Source organism: Brassica oleracea, chromosome C2 (genome assembly GCF_000695525.1).
Source record: "Brassica oleracea var. oleracea cultivar TO1000 chromosome C2, BOL, whole genome shotgun sequence".
Classification (NCBI taxonomy): Eukaryota; Viridiplantae; Streptophyta; class Magnoliopsida; order Brassicales; family Brassicaceae; genus Brassica; species Brassica oleracea.
Window position 1 is genome coordinate 11988062 of NC_027749.1, and position 19496 is coordinate 12007557.

At 30.8% G+C, this 19496-nt stretch overlaps 1 protein-coding gene and 2 long non-coding RNA genes across 6 annotated transcripts; 1 reads left to right on the top strand and 2 right to left on the bottom strand.

Moving 5' to 3' along the window:
• Positions 1 to 9317: 9317 nt before the first annotated feature.
• On the bottom strand, positions 9318 to 10524 carry LOC106326032. 2 transcript variants are annotated; one of them, XM_013764074.1, is made up of 5 exons: positions 10401 to 10524; positions 10208 to 10289; positions 10008 to 10125; positions 9764 to 9902; positions 9318 to 9651 (listed from the first exon to the last, which is right to left on the bottom strand). In XM_013764074.1, exons 1-4 carry the CDS (start codon positions 10489 to 10491, stop codon positions 9768 to 9770), a joined length of 426 nt encoding a protein of 141 aa, XP_013619528.1. In that variant the 5' UTR covers positions 10492 to 10524; the 3' UTR covers positions 9318 to 9651; positions 9764 to 9767. The 2 variants fall into 2 exon arrangements, with proteins under 2 accessions (XP_013619528.1, XP_013619526.1); XM_013764072.1 differs by having other exon boundaries at positions 9318 to 9902.
• A 116-nt stretch (positions 10525 to 10640) lies between these two features.
• On the bottom strand, positions 10641 to 11645 carry LOC106326184. The gene is made up of 4 exons (XR_001267167.1): positions 11302 to 11645; positions 10958 to 11221; positions 10789 to 10871; positions 10641 to 10704 (listed from the first exon to the last, which is right to left on the bottom strand). It is a non-coding gene; the product is annotated as an uncharacterized LOC106326184 (long non-coding RNA).
• A 1791-nt stretch (positions 11646 to 13436) lies between these two features.
• Positions 13437 to 14716, top strand: LOC106325804. 3 transcript variants are annotated; one of them, XR_001267056.1, is made up of 5 exons: positions 13437 to 13492; positions 13654 to 13763; positions 13867 to 13916; positions 14045 to 14297; positions 14389 to 14716. It is a non-coding gene; the product is annotated as an uncharacterized LOC106325804 (long non-coding RNA). The 3 variants fall into 3 exon arrangements; XR_001267057.1 differs by having other exon boundaries at positions 13673 to 13763; XR_001267055.1 differs by having other exon boundaries at positions 13443 to 13763.
• The last annotated feature ends 4780 nt before the right edge of the window (positions 14717 to 19496 follow it).

Here is a 19496-nt window from a genome sequence, read left to right on the forward strand (position 1 = left end):
ACTATTTATTTGCTAAATATATAATAGCACAATATCACACAATTCAATCAAATAATCACGCGCCAAAAAGGAGAGATAGATCCATTTTCGTACCAAACTATCACACTTATCGATGCATGACTATATTCTTATTTTTTCTTCCACTATGATTATCATACAAATTATCCCTTGACTATATTACAAAATTAAATTGGTTTAATGCATGATGTTAACATTCCACTGACCTACATTTGTAAATTTATTAGTTTTTGTCCACATATTTCCAGCAAGCCCATCCAATTTGTTATGACTTTTAGCTAAAACTATACAATTCCAAAACAATAATTTGTTTAGAAACTCAAAATCACTTTAAATTTAAACTAAAACTATACAAGTCTAAGCAAAATGATCTTTTTAACAGTTAATAAACCATAAATTATAGATAAGCACTTACTATTTTGCATTTCGCTTTTTATTTTGCATTTCACTTTTAAATTTGTGTTTGGTTAATATCTGGTATCATTAGTACTTAATGTATTTCTTATGACATGATATGCATCTGTTCACATCTTTGTAATTAATATCTGCAATTTCGTTTAACATGTGGTTGGTTTCTTTATTTTTATTTTTTTTATAACCTGGGGGTTTAATCCTTGAGAACTGGGAGGCCTCGTGTGAATACATGACCGACTTAACATTGTTATGGTCTCTAAGGCAAAGAAAAAAATTTACCATTCGAAATTTGTGTTACATTGCGCGTCAACCAGAAGCATCGATATGTGTTAAATTTACCATATCAACAACAAATCGATCGACACCCACAATTCAACATCGATCGACAGTGATACAAACCGAGGCTGGCTAGTACCAAAGACGACATCTGACATGCCCAACACACCTTACCATGGAAAGGAGATCTCAGCTGACACTTACGCCGCACTTACCAGACATCAATTCAACCTTGAGAGTCTTGGTGAAAGATTGCAGAGGATTGAAAACACAACTGCAGCAATGAAGGATAAATAGCGCAGAGGGGATGAAGCAATGGGAAACTTTACTGGTACATGGTTCAACAAGCGCAAAGAGGAGATGGATACTTGTTTTCCAACAAGTCCCAGTTCTCCACACTACTAGCCAAAACACCTCCAAAGTCAAGCTAAATAACTATAACAAAGCGCTGAATAGGTGGAAACCCACTATTAGGTAATATTTATTAAGTTTTTATAAATTCACTATTCATGTTGGTTTTTACTTATTGCAGGTCATTTATAATAATAAAAAAAAATCCGAGTAGACGATTGTCATCTGTATCGACCGACGCAAACAAGTCGACATCGATCGACATTGCCTTACCTGCATCGACCGACATCAACATCCTTACATCGGTCGACATCTATTCCAGTCTGGTAAATCGTTCCTACTTGTTACATTGAGTCCTTATGATTTATTTCTAACCATAACTCTGACTGAATTTACACTGGGGACAATGTAGTTTAAGTCTGGGAGAAGGTCAACTGATATTTATTTACTTATTAGTCTTATTAAAAATGTTTTCAAATTAAGTTGTTATTGAGTCAAGAAGGGGATTATGAACTTATTAATTTTGCTAGATATCTAACCACTCTTTAGCACCATTCTAGACTTACTGATTGCAGATAGTACTAAAGATACTAAAGTGGATCAACCTGTCAACTATCCACTCTTGCTAAGATTGTTTTGAAGGAAACAAAGATGACTCTAACACTAAACCTGACACAACTGCTTGTCTAGGGGCTTGGTATACATGGGATCGGATTTTTTTAATAAGTCTGGAAGGTAAAGTCTTGTGTATATAGATTTATCACCATTTCTCTCTCTATTTTCGAAATTAGATTTAAAAAAAGAGAAAAAAATAATAATTTATTATTATATTAGAGATTTATTAGGAAGGAATTCGAACAGGACTTGGTGGCTACAACCATTAAGGCTTGCTTCATAAGAATTTCATAGGTAAATGATTAGAACAGGACTTGGTGGTTACAACCATTAAGGCTTGATTCACAAATAATCGTAGAATATAGGTCAAAAAGAAGTGAACAAGACTTGGTGGCAACCACCATTAAGGCTTGATTCATGAAAGCCTATCCAATCTTGGTTAATGATCTTGCATATAAGCAGACTTTGACCAAGAGAGAAAATTAGTAGAGAGAAAGGATATGAACTAATGTTTACCTGCAGGTCCAGATACTTGTTTGAAAGTCCTAGAATCGAGTGATCGATACTCCCAAGGTAAAGTCTTCACTTTTATTTTATGCTAAGAAATGAGGTTGGTAGAGGAGAATGAAAAATAAGATTATACTAAGTTGTTGGCTAGATGAATTTGGTTGCTAAGCTAGAATATGGTATGATGTACTTTTGTGATTATGACTTCTTAGATGTTGATTGCAATATTGTAGAGGTGATGATTCTAAGTTTTAAATCATGTGAGTCTCTGCTGTTTTTAAAACCTCTTTCAGAGAGACTGCTTATTTGTTTTGTTAGAGGACAAGCAAAAGGGTAAGTCTGGGGGAGTTGATAGACTATGGATTTGATATATTTTCATCCATAGGTTGTAGGTGTTTTTACTAATAATTATATTATTATAGAGTCTATTTATTATATTTATAAGATCATAAATATTTTGGAGATAAGTGATGATTTTGGAGCATTTTGGAGATATTTTGAGCAAACCCCCGAGATCGACTATCGGTCGATATTGGAGAGCTAGAATCGATCGATACACAAGACATGATATCGATCGACAGCGAAGCGGGCAGGAAGCCCGTTTGGTCACAGCCAACTTGAAGTTCAAGATTTCACTATTTAACAAGATTGCCCCTGTTGAGTTTTTACCCTAATTATATAAGCTTTGCCGCCATGTTAGAGGCAAGGTGTGATTTCTTTATGTTTCATTATTTTATTGATAGATAGGAGAGAAGATCTAAAGTTATAATTTGTGATTTGAACTCCATTGATATCTATTTTATATATTCTACGAAGTTTTTATACTTAACCATTGTTATGAATTGCTTAGCCATGTCTGAATAGTTCTCTTGTTAGATTTTAGGGTTTAAATAGGTTAGGAGAGATTAACCCCAACTATAGATTATGATTATTCATTAATGCATGTTTCTAAATTAGCTACCTAGAACCTTCCCTTGGATAGATCGATAAAAGCTATAGCTTTATTCTCATCCCGATCTCGATAGAATGATGGGATTGTACGTGTAGAGGAAGATGATTACCGATCGCCTCTCAATGGTTTGAGTTTCTTTCAAAATCCAAATTAGAGATTTTATGTAATTTTAGGATGCATTTTTTCAATTAAATCATGATTTGAATGAAGACGGTAACATTGAATTAATTCATTTGCTAATCAACAAAAAATGAAGGTTAAAAGGTCTTACAGAATCTGCCACTGGAATGTGATAAATTTGTTTGAAGTGCATCATTCCATTTTCCATAGAATTCAATTAAATATTTACCAGTTACAATAAAACAAAAATAAAACAATCATACATATTCCATTTTGAAAAAATAAATTTTTTGTACAATTTATTTCCTTTGTTCCACATTATAAAGAATGAATAAAATGAATGAAATTCACTATCCCATTAATATTTGTCATAAAGTATCCTATTTCATTCATTATTCTATTTATTATTCCATAAATAATCATTACTTTTATTCAGCATATTCCTTTTTGGATGATCAGTTGCAGCCAAATTTATTTTTATTTATTTCTTCTAATTAGAGCATTTTAGAGATTAAATTGTTTATCTCCTAAATTTGTTATTTCTGAAGAACCTGATAAACGTATGTTAAAAAGTTGGTGAACAGTAAAAATTTATTAGTTCCACTTAGATTTTTTGTGTAAGCCAAAAACATGTTAAATAGAAATATGGCGTGGTACTTCTAATATGAGTTTGTAACTCCTCCCAACTTTTGTCTTGTCATGTCGTTTGAACTTTGAGGTAGATGAATAAAACATGTTTTCTTGTTTATGGCTTACACAAAAATTTGCTAATATTTTTTTATAAATCATATCTGCTAATCGGCCGGCTCCCAAAAAAAAAACATAAATAATACTACAAAGTTGATTATTCCGAAAATGTACCACTTTACCTAATCTAAGTTTATTTTTTTAGATTAATGCAAGAGTGTGGATTAATTGTCTGTTACAGTCCACCTTATTAACCACATAAATTGAAACTTAAGTCAGACAGGTCAAAAAGCAATAATTTAATTTCCAACAGAAATCAAACTTAATACTGATGCGTATATGCGTGAGGTGCCAAAATATTACTATTAAACCACCACCACTTAGTTAAAATACAGAATTTTGTAATTTTTTGTTTGTATGTGTTTGCTACCTGTAACTTGCAGGTTAGTTCATTTTCTAGAAGTAAGCGACACTATTTTCCTTTGTTAATACAGGAATGATTTATTTTTGAGAAAGGAAATTCAGCATGCATAATTTTCAAAAAAAAAAATTCAGCATGCATAATTTTTAATATGATTTTATAACATAACAAATAATTGCAACTTGCACGTATAGTAAAAAAAATATTTATTTTTTCTATTTTATATAAAATGTGGCTTCATGGAGGGAGCTTTGAAAAAAAAATGAAGGGAAATTTAAAAAATTTATCTCGTACATTCACTAGACTTTATTGGAGAATTGATTGATTACATATCTTCGCCACAATCATTCTAACAAAGATGTGATGACAAAGCCTATTAAAAATGATAACATAAATCCTATCTAATTATGATAATTTTTAACACAAATATGAAACAAGTTCAATTATAGAAATTCAAATATAAACAATAAAAATATGGTAATTACTATAACTAAAACAATAATGAGCAAATTAATTCAAATCTTAGATAAAATTTAGGGCAAATCTCCAAAATAGCAACTTTCTAAGTTTATATCACAAAAATAGCACTCAAAAACTAAAATGACCAAAATAGCATTTTATCTTTTAAAAATTTTAATTTTTTTATTTTTCAAAATTTGAAATTTTATCCCCAAAACCTCATTTCTCAACTCTAAACTCTAAACCATAAACTCTAAACCCTAAACCCTAAACCCTAAACTATAAACCGTAAACCCTAAACCCTAAACTCTAAACCCTAAACCCTAAACCCTAAACTCTAAACCCTAAACCCTAAATCCTAAACCTCACCATTTAACTCTAAACCTTAAGTTTGTGACTTTTGATAAAACATTAAGTGCTATTTTTGTGACTTTTGACCTTGAGTGCTAGTTTGGGAACAAAAACTTGATTTAGTGCTATTTTTGTCTTTTTCTCTAAAATTTATCATAAACTGATACACTATACAATTTAATAAAAATAAATAAAATTATTCTATTTTTGTAATGTTTCTGATGAGAAGATATTTCATTTCTATACTTATATTTTCATGATTAAAATTTTCAGTTATGTTTTTGATATTTTTAAATATAGTTTTTACATGATACTATAATTAAGACATAAAATACCCGAATATAAATTATCATATGTAAATAAATAGTGCTTTATATTATTTCATTTAAAATACATTAAAATTGGCAAATAAATATTTTTCCCAAAATAGTATGTGCTTCATATTACAAAAAGTTATCTATTTTTTAAAAAATATATTTCAAAGAATATAATATTCCTTTTAGAAAATTATGTCATTACCATATCTCTATAAATAATTTAATATTACTTTTCAAAAGTTATTACGTAATATTAATATTGTAATATGATCAATTTATTATAGATATTGACATTCTGAAAATATTTAAAACTTTTGTAATCTTTTCATCATTATCAAAGATAATATAAATTATATTAATATTTATAATTTTATTTATATATTTTTTTGTTGGATAGTTAAATAATTCTAATCAAGTTTTTAAATTACTGAACGTATTTCAAATTTAGTTGCGATAAAATCATTTTATTGTGTGATTAGCATGATTCATTATGTTTAGTAAATATTTTTGTAAGTTAAATCTTTTTAAGTAAAACAAAGAATTATTTTTTATTTTTTAAATAAAAATCAAGTTTTTAAATTACTGAACGTATTTCAAATTTAGTTGCGATAAAATCATTTTATTGTGTGATTAGCATGATTCATTATGTTTAATAAATATTTTTGTATGTTAAATCCTTTTAATTAAAACCAAGAATTTTTTTATTTTTAAATGCAATCAGATTAGAAAACTAAACTAAATAAAAATACAAATGATTACTTTATATAATTTTTAAACTAAATGTAATGAATATATATATATATATATATATTCTTAAAAAAAAATATTTGTTAAAAAAAATATTATTGCAGTGAATAGCGCATGAAACCATTTAGTAACGTGGTAAAACCAAAACATTGTAGATGTTGGTTGAATTGTAGCTGTATAATTTAAGGTGTGTGTGATTTGGATGAAACTGTAAATTTATTAATATAGACTTTTGTAGAATTTTTTAATATAATTATATTGGTTATAGCTGTAAGCTTTTGGCTATAGATATTTTAAGATATAACATATGAGATATGTGATGTAAATAAGAAATAATTATTCTATATCAGTTACAATACTTTATACTAATAAGAAATATATACTATTATTTAATGTACTATATAATGATTTATGTTATTTAAAATTTTATAAATTCTTCAAAAGTAAATAAAATTATGTATTTATTTTTAAATCATAGTAAAAGTTAATATCTATATATAAATAAAGTTTACCTTAAACTGTCTAATTTATTTGCTATTATACTTGAGTTTTCATTTTAAAATGCTACAACTTAAATAATAAATATGTAGAATTTTGCCTAATTTATATTATAAGAAAAAAACAAAATTGTAGCTTTAGAAATAAAGGTAATTCATGATTGACAAGAATTATCAGAGTTTTGATGCAGACTTTAAATTTTAAAATCAAAATCATGATTGATAAAATTAATGATTTAAAAATAAATAAAGCTAAAGAACAAAAGATAAAATCCAACCAATCACTTATGATTGTGTGTTGGCTATGTAATTATCTATTATCTATTATACACCATATAGACTTATAGTGTCCTCTATATTTTTTTGATGAAGTGTTTAATATATTGATCATTTAGAAAAGAATGTGTATATACATAAAAATACTTAATGAAATGAAATAGCTTGCCTGAACTAGGCCTGACCAACATGACCTCCAAACCAACATTGCAGCAACCTCTTCAGCTTCGGTTTCTCAGTATAACCAGTAGATAAAATTCTCTGCCTTATTGTTTTGTCTATGATCCTTGCTAGTTGACCCACCGGATGAGCAGTTTGAGAATGCCTTCTATCATTTCTCTCACGCCATGACATATGTATACTGAAACTTGAAAAGATAGTCTCAGAAGAATTGAGGGTAACAGACCATGAATGCCTGTCATAATAGCATGAACATTCTCCTCTCAATCAGGGCCGTCTAACAGCACGGACAAATGAAGCGGTCGAACAGGACCCCAAAATATAAAAATAAAAAATTTAATGATTTTTCAAAATATATAGATAAATTATGGTAAGAAACTTTAAAATTTTAGATATAATGCTAAGTTTAGAGCTTATAATTAAAAAAAAATCAGACAAAGTTATTAAATTTTAAAATTACGTGATAAAATGTACGATTAATATTTTTTTTGAACAGGACCTAAAATTAATTTGAGACGGCCCTGCTCCCAATCCGGAGAAGGAGCAGGCTGCAGCAGAGTGCCTATCACCTGTAACCAAAGAGTATAGGTGTATGGACACTCGAAATATAGTGTCCTGTATTTTCTCTATTGATGAACTTTTCATAACTATAAAATTTGTATTTCTCCAATTTTATATTGAGTTTATGGAACTAACTAAGTCATGATTATTTTATAATTCTTTTAGGTAAATCTAAATTGTGGCACAATCATGATTACTTTATAATTCTTTGGGCAGCTATTTGTTGAACAGATAATGATCAGTGGCACAATCTTAAGATCTCCCAGATGAATTTTGTAGAACAAATTGGTATTTATTACTTGTTCGAGTCAAAACTTTGTTACTTTTATAACACCAGAGTGTCTCTTACTGGAGTTGTAAATTTTGTTTTCTTTTTAAATGGTTTTTAAATATATGAAAGTTGTAAGATTTGCCAGAAACTCAAGATTTCAAAATATTAGTGTAGATTATAAAACCTAAAGCAAACATAATACATGGAACTCTTAATTGTGATTGTGACTTGCATTCCTAGAGGAGACAGTTGGAGAAAGCCAGAGAATTTACCATCTAATTCACTTCAAACGTAGATGGACCGTTCGGCTTAAATAAATGATTTTCTAACCAATTTTTGTTACAACGTAATGGAGAAATAAAGTTTTATAGATGGGCTTTATACAAATGAACGGGCTTTCGCCCATAACCAATATATGGTGAAAAATCTCGTGGATAACTCCCACATCAGTACATCACTGGTTTGTTAAGAACCTTTTGTATATTAGTATATAAGTCAGAGAAGGCAACGAGGATCACGACCTTACTTGAAAAGGATCTGTTCTATAGGCTCGTACCTTTGTGTCCCTGATCTCTAAAGAGTCAGACCCTAAATCATGGTGGATGATGATTCATGTCCGTGCGATTAGAGAGTGATTAACGGCCACGATCATCTCTAGATGTGTCTGGTTCTGTAGAGGATCGTTCTCGGCTCAGTTCTATCCTTGCCGGGGTGGTCGCACAGCGGCCTGATAGATTTCCTTTTTGTGCTGAACGAACCAAAATGAATTGAACATAGCCTGTTCGACGGAATATCCCAGAGAGAATAGTTCATTTATTAATTAATGTAACTACTGGTTTTCCCGGGCTACGCCCGGGTTTTTTTACCTAAATTTTAGTTTAATTTAATTTATTATATTACTTTTAAATATGTATAATCATGTCTATCTATTTAAATTATTAGAGTGCAAACGCTAGTAATATTGATAATAGATTTTATATGACTTAAAAATTATATATTCCTGATTTATATTTAAAAAAGTTAAACATTGAATTATTTTTCTTATAAATTTTATTAATGTTTTAGATGTACTTTTCATTTAATTTCATTTTATCTTGTAATAATTTATATTGTTTAGAACTACTAGTTTCAATAAAATTAAATATATTTTTTGTTGGAGAAAGTAAACTTTAGGTTTTGTTATATTTATTGTGTTTCATTTTTTGGTAGGTATTCCTATGGACCTCACGCCCAAATGAAATACGATGGTTGTGGAACTCCTGCGAGCAAGTAGTATATAGATTATATTTTTGCTTGTCATTAATTTGTTGTGAAGAGATTAAATCCAAATAATTTGTGCTTTCAGATAAATGGATGACATAATTATTGCAACAAATTTGAAAACGTTAAAACTGCTGGTGGGACTTCATAATGTGTAGCAGGTTCATCATCTCCAAAAAATTGAGTGATCACTCCTTGCGCGTCTACTTTGCATTTCGTTCTCCTCGGTTCGAGCACGATCCTCCATGGAGCTTGCGTTTGCCACAGTTGGAGCTGGTAGCGGTGGTGCAGTGACCGCGTATTCAACATTTGGACCAGACTCGCATCGGTTGTTGTTCACTGGAACACCTTGGTGATGCCTATATTTAAAGCTGAAAAACTTGTTGCAAGTGTTAGGTTAACATGTGTTAGTTAGGCGTAAATTTCAGGAGAGGAGCATATGATTCATAAACGATCAGTGCTATTGATGTGAGAATACATCACCTTACTACCCTAAGTCCCTAACAGCCTTCTCGTCATTACACCAGGCACATGTATAAGATGTGAAGCCATGCTGTAGCTTTCGATAGCACTTAGAAACGGAGATGTAACTGACTTTGGCTTTGCAGAGGAATTCAGTTTCCTACAGGGATAGACATGATGAGGATGAGTACACTTCTAGTCTTCTACTGATAATAAGAGTGAAAAGTAACTCGTGTTTCCAGTGACAATAAGTAAATAGACGTACCTGTGGGTTAGGATTACCGACATAGGCATTCAGCTCCGATAGTGTGACATATTCAATTTTCTGAACATCTAAATCACTGAAAGAAGTCGAGGATGAGCCAGTTTCAGAACCACACATTCTGCATGCAACAGTGATTAAGAAGTATTAGAAAACAGGCTGTAAGGAAGTGGAAACAATAGGGTGAAGTAGGTTCATCTTACACTTTATGAAACCTGTTGCTGGCAAGAGTTTCCTGGTGAAAGTAGAAGTGTCTTCCGGAGGTTGCGTTGAAGAATGGACGACCTGAAATCAGTCATGAGTGTACTTTAATTATGTATAGGTTCTTTTGCTTATACGTATGTTAATGTTGTTGATACAGAATTGAATCACAGTCAATTTCTTTCTGATCCTTACCTATAAAAGAGGAGGAGAATAATGACATTCTCTTCTCAAAACATCCAATACCTCCTGCTAGCTTAATTTCTTCTGTAAATCCTTCAATCATATCCCACAACACCTATATGAAAAAAGATAAGAGACAACTCACTTAAGTTTTTTTTTCTTATATCTTTCATACAACGCAGCTGTTTTGAGAAACACTATTGAGTCGCTAGAAAATAATGCATCTCAGAGTTTGAAACTAAGAGAGCTTTACCGATTGATGAAATTTTAGAGACGAAAACATCACTTTCGCTTCAGAGAAAGTATGAACATGTTCCTGTTTTCAAATCAACCAAACCAGATCCTAGGTTACATTTAAGGCAACAATGTTATAAAGCTAAGTAATAGTAAGTAGATTTACTTTTTCAGATACTGACGGCGGCATACTCATCGTTGTTGGGTCTCCTTGTTGAAAACGTTTTGATACTCCTAATTTCTCCGACTCTACATATCAGCACTACTATTAAGCCTCATGTAGTAGTAACATCAAATCAGAGTAAGGAGTGAATGTAAGGGTTGGTAAAGCAAACCGCAAATCAGTGTTGGTGTTGAAGAGTAACATGAGTTGGTCATGCTTGCAGAACCTAAACCGGTCAGCCAGGATCTGTTGACTCGGTTCTGCGAGCTCAACCTAAACGGGTTGTTCCGAAAATCTAATCGCAACAGGAGAGCGTTACCAAACCTGAATTTGAGGTTGCTTCTTGCAACATGAAAATCACTCAGCTCATAAAAGGAGCCTTCTTTTAAGAGTTGTTAAGGCGGTAAACACTGATAGAGGCTTCGAAGAGGGTCCCCTGGGGAAGAAAGAACCATTTAACAAAAACTGAAACAGTCAAAATCTTATTCTAATAATTGAAATAAGGATCCGACAAACCTTTGTATCAATAGCAGTATATGAACGCCCATCAGCTCCCTGCGTTTCTTCACATGACGGGCCTCCCAAAATTAAAGTAGTCTGGTGTGAACTCCGAGAAATAAACTTGAAAAGTCGCCATGGTAGAACGTTTTAATGAGAATGAACAGAAGTTCAGAATTAGGAAAAACAAAAGGATTTGGCTTCGTCTCTCATACAGTTTGTATTTATATGCAACGAAGATGGTGTAGGTGGAATTACACAAGAATTGAAGAGTGTAACGTCATCTGAGAGATATGGAAGCGTTTCAGTGGCATCTTCTCTACTTCGGTGAAGGGTGAAACCAGGGATTCGCGAAAGACAATATCAACTGCACCATAGCTAAATGGGCTAATCACTAAGTGACAAAACCCTGAACAGGCTTGGTATATGATCCATATGTTGCTAACGAAACCCAAACATTAAGATTGTCACGTGTCTTTTTTCCCCTGCGGAGAAAAAAAATGGCCCAATTATAACTTCAAAGACATTCTCGCGTGTCAAAACGAAGCTTCACTATTGGTTGATTTTTTATAGTGACGTGGATAGCTTTAGAGTAGAGTATATTCTCCTTTTAATATTGTTAGATTACCAACAGTCCTTGAGTGTTGGTTTACGTTTCCGATCAAAGACACTACTACTACCAATATCTTCCGAGAGCTACACTTTTGACTTAAATTTTCTGAATATTTTTAATAGCTACTAGTTTCAGTTATGTGAGGGAAGAGCTGCAGTGATGCTAGAGCAATCACGCTTGTAAAAAGAGGGAACAACGGATTCAAATGGGAACATTTATGGCCATCACTTTGTTTTCACATAAACGATATGCAGTGACCAAAATATTGTGTGATCATGAGAAAAACATGTATTTATAAGTTCCTACTAAACAGGGTCAATTCTCCTCAAAACATACACAAAAATTTTTTATCACAAAAATACCAGACAAAAAAATGATCAAAATAACATATATTAAAGAGTCGAAAGACTAATTTACTTTTAATACATAATATATTTAATGTACATAAATATTTTACAATAGTTATTAAAAATATGATTATTAAAATTATATACTCTAAACATTTAGTTATAGGGCTATTCAATCTGGATTTCGGTTTCATTTCAGTTAGTTTTCGGTAATTTGGATTATTAAGATTAACTACCATATTCAGATCATATCTATTTTAGTTTGATTTGGTTTATATACTTTTAGTTGTTGGTTTATTCAATTTTATACTGAAAATCATAAATAATAGAAATTGAGTTTATATAAATAGAAATTGAATTTATTAAAACAAATATAATTTTTCAGTATTCTATCTAATATTTTTTTCTAATTTATTTAACTGTTATTTAGTAATTTCATAAAATGCAAATAATAAAAAGTTAGTAATATTATAATATTATTAAATAACTAAATTTAGCTTAAATATGTGTCACCAATATATATAATTGAATTAATAAAAATGAAATAAAATATACTTTTATTTAAGGCAAGATAATAAATTATTAAAATTAGCATTTTAAATATTAAATTATTTATATAAAATAAATCATATATATATATATATATGCTCATTTTATTCTATAATTTACATATAACTATACTATTATATTATTTAATTGATTTTGGTTTACTCAGTTTGATCGAGTTATATACTAAGCATATACTGCCAGATTTTAAAAACAGCATTTATTCTATTTATTCAGTTACCAAATTCAAACCACTTTTCAATTATGTTCGGTTTTCTCTTTTAATTTGTACCATAGGCTTAGACGATCATATAATGAAGGCTATAAACATCCGATGAATCCTATCATCTTTACATGCATAATGTGAAGTTCTGATTTGGGCTATGAAGTACATGAAGACCATACAAATCACATAGGTTGTTTTTACAAAAAATGGTTCTCAATTGATGGAAATGTTGTCGACACCATAAGAATGACCAGCTTTTGCTACCCATATGGACGAGGCGATGTAAGAATTTTTTTCTTTAATTTCTCGATCAAGCATATATCAAGAGCAAATAATACAATCACTACAAGAATAATTAAAAATAGCAAAGGACTGGTGAAGACATTTCCATAGCCATAATTATTAGCGATGAAAGTTGCGACAAGAAGAAGCCTCCCAGTTATCTTGGCAAAGATGCTCACAAGTACACACCCTAAGGTTTTTAATTCTTAGATCAAGTGTTCCTACGATTCATATTTAGTTTGTTTTAGTCTCCAAGTATACATTATTGTATGAATGGCTTTTTACAAAAAAAAAAGAAAAGTATACATCATTCTTATAGTGTGTTTGATTGGAAATTTGACAATTTTATATATTAGCAAGGTGCTTTATATTCAGTTAAAAGAAGGTTCGAGCTTCAGAAAATAGTGGCTGCTTTCCTCCACCTTAAAGCTCGATGAGCATCTTCTCAGTCGCCTTGTATCACCTTGTAACTTGTGAACATTTTTAATAAGATTAAATCCTAAAGTCTCTTAACATTTTTGATCTATAAGAGTAACAGTTAATTAGTTTCCTTTGAGTTTGTTTTACAGTAACCGGTACCATAGTTCCAAGGATTATACTTGTCTTTGCTGCCCTTGCGGTTAGTGATTCAAATGGCTTCAATTCTGACCCAGATGTTTTTAGTTGTTTATCTTGTGCCCCTTGTTTTCTATCTGATTTCAAACACCTTAGTAGGCAGTTATTGATAATTTGCCCCTTTTTTTGCAGATCGTGAACCTCTGTCAATGCTCTCTATAGAAGACTCTCTGGACTAAATAAAATAAAGGAGTCAGGTTCTAGGGAGCTATGCTTCTTGAGTTCGAAGCAAAGAAAGAAGTCAGGTTTTTCTGAGCGACTCAGGACAAGCTGTTCCACAGCTATATCACTGGCATATAAGGCATCCAGAGAGTCACAGACAAGTCCAATACTTTTTCATCAGGGTTCTCAATACCAGTCATGACACGCATCCTTGACTTCACGGGTACTCTCTCAATATACTCTCTGTTTGACAGCATATGATTCTCTTTCAAACACCGTATCTAATTGTAGTTTTTTCTCTTCTCTTATTGCAGAATCAGAAGGCTAATTGTGGTTTTGTCTCTCTTCTCTTATTGCAGACAAACTAACACAGAAGGTCACTGAAGCAGTTGAGTTCATTGTTGTTTCACAACACTTCTCCAACACTGATCATGATGAGGATGACAGCCAAAGCTCCAACTCACAAACATCAGTCACACCTTCTATGCGAGATAGGCATTTTCCACGGTAGATGTTCAATAATTTTGTTTCTGTTTCGTTTTTATTTGCTTTTGTTCTTAAGTTTTTTTGTAAACATTTGATTAGTCCTATATGGTGTAATGACACTATGATATTGTTATGCTAATCTTAAATATTTGGTCATTTGATTTGTTGTTTTTTTCTGTTGCTAAAATGTTCATGTATTAACAATTCTTTTGCCACGACACTAGATAAAACTGTGGCCATTGCTATACTCGAATACAACATTTTAGGCACAGCATTTGTAGCTGAATCTGTAGCTACATTAGCTACAAAATTGCTAAGCATAGATCGTAGTTAAAATCTGTAGCTATACTTAGCCACGCAAAATCCCTCGCTAAAAGCGTTGCTAATGAGCAACGGAAATTGTAGTAGCTATGTCGTCGCTATCAGCTACGGCTTGTGCTTTCGCAAATCCGTTGCGAACTGGCTACAAATTGGCGACAGATTGTAATTATCGTCGGTGCTGAGGCCAGGACTTTCATCCGTCGCCATCTGTCGCCTACTACATTTTAGCGACAGATTTTTTATTCTAGCTATAAATAAATCCTTGGCTAATTCACTTGTTTCTTGTAGTGAATGACAGACAAGCTTGCATGCGGTTTTAAGAGTTATCTTTCTGTTATGCTATATGTTGATTTATTACCTCCGATTTGGTTATCCGAATCAGCGATGTAGTTATTGTTGTAAAAAAAAATTGGTTCAGTTTTACCGGATTAAACACCTTACTAAATTTTCGTCCCCAAAAATCTAAACTCTATTTTGTACTATTTAACCCTAAAGCTATGTGTATTTATACGTTTATTATTTTGGTGATTTTTTTTCTTTCTGTGTTAGTTTTATGATAAAAACTATTTTATGCTAGTATATGGTATTTTCTCTTTAAAATTTCATACGAGATGTACTGTTTGTATTTATATCATTCTATGAGTACTGTTTGTTTTATTATCCTAAAAATCTCTGTACTTTTCCTTCTTCCATGAGGAATGGTTTAAGTAGAGCGATGCAATGAAGATTCTAAATCGCACAAACGTTCATTTAGCTTCGCAACATATTCACGCCTTTCACATCATGCTGCCCCATTCAGTTGGCCGCCAAAAGGGCGAATCCACAAATTATTTAAATATGGACAAACGAAACAAATATCTTAAAATTTTAAAACAATATCGAAATATTTTAGCTAAGTTCAATACCTCAAATATATTACTAGGGAATTTAGTGTCTAATCTTCAAAACATCTAAGGAATTTATGGTGACAACTCTTTCAACTCTTTTTTATGGAAAACTAATGATATTTGAATATTATCAAAAAATAATAATATTTGAAACACATACTAATCGCAATTAAGCATTGTCGAATATTACATATTGGCAAACACCGATCGAGCCAAGTTTATTTTATTTTCTTTCTTTAGTGTTCTTTTTTCGTTAACTTCAGTTAAAAAAGTGTTCTTTTTCGTAAACTGAAACCTGACGAATAAACATTGTGGAAACGGGCTGGTTATACTGATTTTTGAATGCGCGCAAGACTTACTTTTGTACTTGTTGAAAATGTTCAACTTGTCCCGGTGTTTAGGTTGCATTTAAGTCTTCTAAACAACCATACAGGAAATAACATTACTCTCATATATTTTTTCAGTTATTTAAAATATAAAAAGTTGAATTTGTTGGGGAAAAATCAACAAAAAGTGACTTTTAAATACCAAACGAAGAAAAAACATAATCTCTTTTTCCAACTTCATTGTTTGATTAATTAAACCGTAATGCACCAAAAGCTAGGTCCAAAGCAAGAATATCATGATGATAACAATGAGCAATTTTGAGAAAGTATTTCAAAAGAAGTGGAGAAAATTATAAATCGTACACCACCAAAGTCATATGGGGTCATTTCTTATAAGTTTATTTAATTTTTGCACCTAAAAGCATATAATATAACCCGTAGATCAATTCACACAGTAATCTACGCTGAGAATTGTCAATATAGATAACAGAAGATGCTAAAATTTAACACTGATCCCCTGTATATTATGTGAGAAGCATTACAACTTCTTTTTGTAACCACATGTCATCACTAGAATGATTCTTAGAATCATTAGAGAAATATGTTGGTCCATCTAATTATATAATAATATTTTTATTAAACTAACAATAAATTCATCATTAATGTACTTTATTATTTCCTTAAATAAAATTTACGGAATTGCCCAATGTGGCTAAAGTATATATGAGAATTAATGATTTTGAATAATAAAGATTTGATAAAAAATAGTGTACCTTCTATCATATTTGTTTAATTTTAAACTATTAAATAAATTAAACAACCACAATAACCATATAATAAAAATTTAAATTTTTATGTATATGTTATATTTTGAAAAAACTGTTAAAAGTCTCACATTAAAATTTTGTGATCCATGGTTTAAAATTTTTGTTATGACAAAATAAAAATGATTACAAAATCATATAAAATTCTAATTTAATTAATTATTAATATATATATATATATATATATATATATCATTTTAAATTAAAATATATACCATATAAGATACATAAATATTTAATTTCAGAATTTACTTTGAATTTTTTTTTTTGATAAAAACTTTGAACAAACATTGATAACTTATTTTTTTTTAAATTATAAATTACTAAAACTATTAATCCCACTATGAAAATTTTGTTATCAGTAATTTAAATTTTTTCTATAAAAGATACAAATGATCAAAAAAACTATATGAGTAGAAATCATCATTGAATAGACATTAATATTAAAAATATACTAAAATATATTATCTATGCCAGTATCATTTAAATTTAATAACATATCCTATCAAATATAAAAAAAATATTTTTTGGATTAATAAAATTGATTTATATGTTCGCACCAATTTAATTATATATTTAATAGTTACTAACTTTTAATTATGTAATATATATTTTTTATTTCATGTAAAAATATTTAATACATAAAATAATATATATATATATATATATATAATGTTGATTCCGCGCAAGGCGCAGATCTTAACCTAGTTATATAATATTTTTTTATAAACATACTTAGCCATTTAGATCATCTCCATTTGGAGGTTTTAAAAGGAGGTTCTAAAAAAAAAAGACAAAAAAAAAAAAATCAAAAATAGGCTAAATGCACAGAACCGATCCTTAATATGGTGTTTTTAGAATCGGTTAAAACCCCTGCGTCTTCCTTTGCCATTGGGTATTTAATTTTCCACGTCTTTCTTCATCGCTCTTACTAGATGTTTCAAGGAATCAATCCCTCTTTCACCTCCAATCCCAATCACTCCATCTTCTCTCTAGCTTATGATCTCCATATCCTTCTCTTTCAGAGAGGTTGATGTCTGGCGTTGGAGTAACCGTTTCGGATCCATGACAACAAAGCCAGTTCACGCAAGTCGAGCTTCGTTCTCTCAAGGTAACTCTGGATCCATGGCTGTATATAAACCTTTCTGATTCGTGTTTTAGTTTGCGTTAGAGGATCTTCCACTTGTGTTGGTGAAGTCACTCACCTCTGCGTTCAAGGAGAAAGAAATCAGAGAGATCTTACCATATTTGGCTTCTGATTACGCAGCCTACGATGATCTCGATTTCGAATCGTTTCTCACGGTTAGTTTTATGAATCTCTTTCGATGTGTTAAATGTGGTTTTTGGATTTGATGATAATTTAGATAATGTTTTCCTTTTAGTAATTCAAATCAAAAAGTCTCTTCCTTTTATCTCCTGAACGGATCATAGAAATCGATTGTCATGTTATTAGTCTGTGTCACACATCTAAAGGTTTATGCTTTATTGATCAAAGTCTCTCTCTTTTGTACTTGCTGATCACAGTGTAACATGTGACACAGACTCTTATTGTGTGTTGTTTTTCTTTAAATTTGGTTTCTGTGTAGCTAATCTAGCAAGAGCCTCACTGGATTCTGGAACACAGCAGCAAGATCCTAGCAAGCAAACTCAATGTTTCACATACCGATAACTCGCCACCGCAACTAACAATTTCAGGCTCGAATCTATGATCGGACATGGTGGCTTCGGTTCTGTTTTCAAAGGAAAGTTAGTGTTTCCTCCTGGACAGGTAACTCTCAACATATATCATCTACAGTTGTGATTTAACTGTGCTCCTCTTCTTTTACTCTGTTACTGTGCTCACTCATCTCTCTGTGTATGTTCACTCACTCACTCTTAGTTATCACTTGTGTATCACCATAACACACAAGTACACACTCATACTCTCTTGACTCTCACGTTTGTTTTCTTATTGTAGAGAGAAGAGAGAACACACGTATGTCTACATTGTTAACTCTTTTCTTATTAATTGAATTGGATGCACATATTTATAGTAGTTTTATCTAACTACTACACACACATATTTAGACATTTAACATGACCACTGAAATCCAATAATTAACTTACAAAAAAAAAAAAAAAATTTAGGAACCACGATGAGGTTCTTCCATTGGACGATACAAAACTTAATTAGACTACCAAAGGTTCTAAACTTTTCAAATCACAAAATTAACTATTAATTTATTCATTAGAACCCATAAAGGTTTCTAACTAATGGACTTGCTCTTAGGGCTAGTATACATAAGAGAATCCTATAATATTCTATGGTTCCTCGAAGTTCCATTACTTTGAAATATACATCTCTTCAATTTAGAGCATGATTAATTGGGAAAAACCCATTTTGAGTTCTTAGAGCATAATTTGATACCTTTCTGCGAAGATACATTTCTTATATCTTTTATTTAGAAGACGTTTTTTAATTAAAAAATAAAAAAAACATATTTTATATTACACTAAAAATCTCATTCTAAAAACATGCATTGATGGTCTTAGAGCAGGATTATCGGAGAGCAAGAGGGGTTTTTAGTGGAGTTTTTAA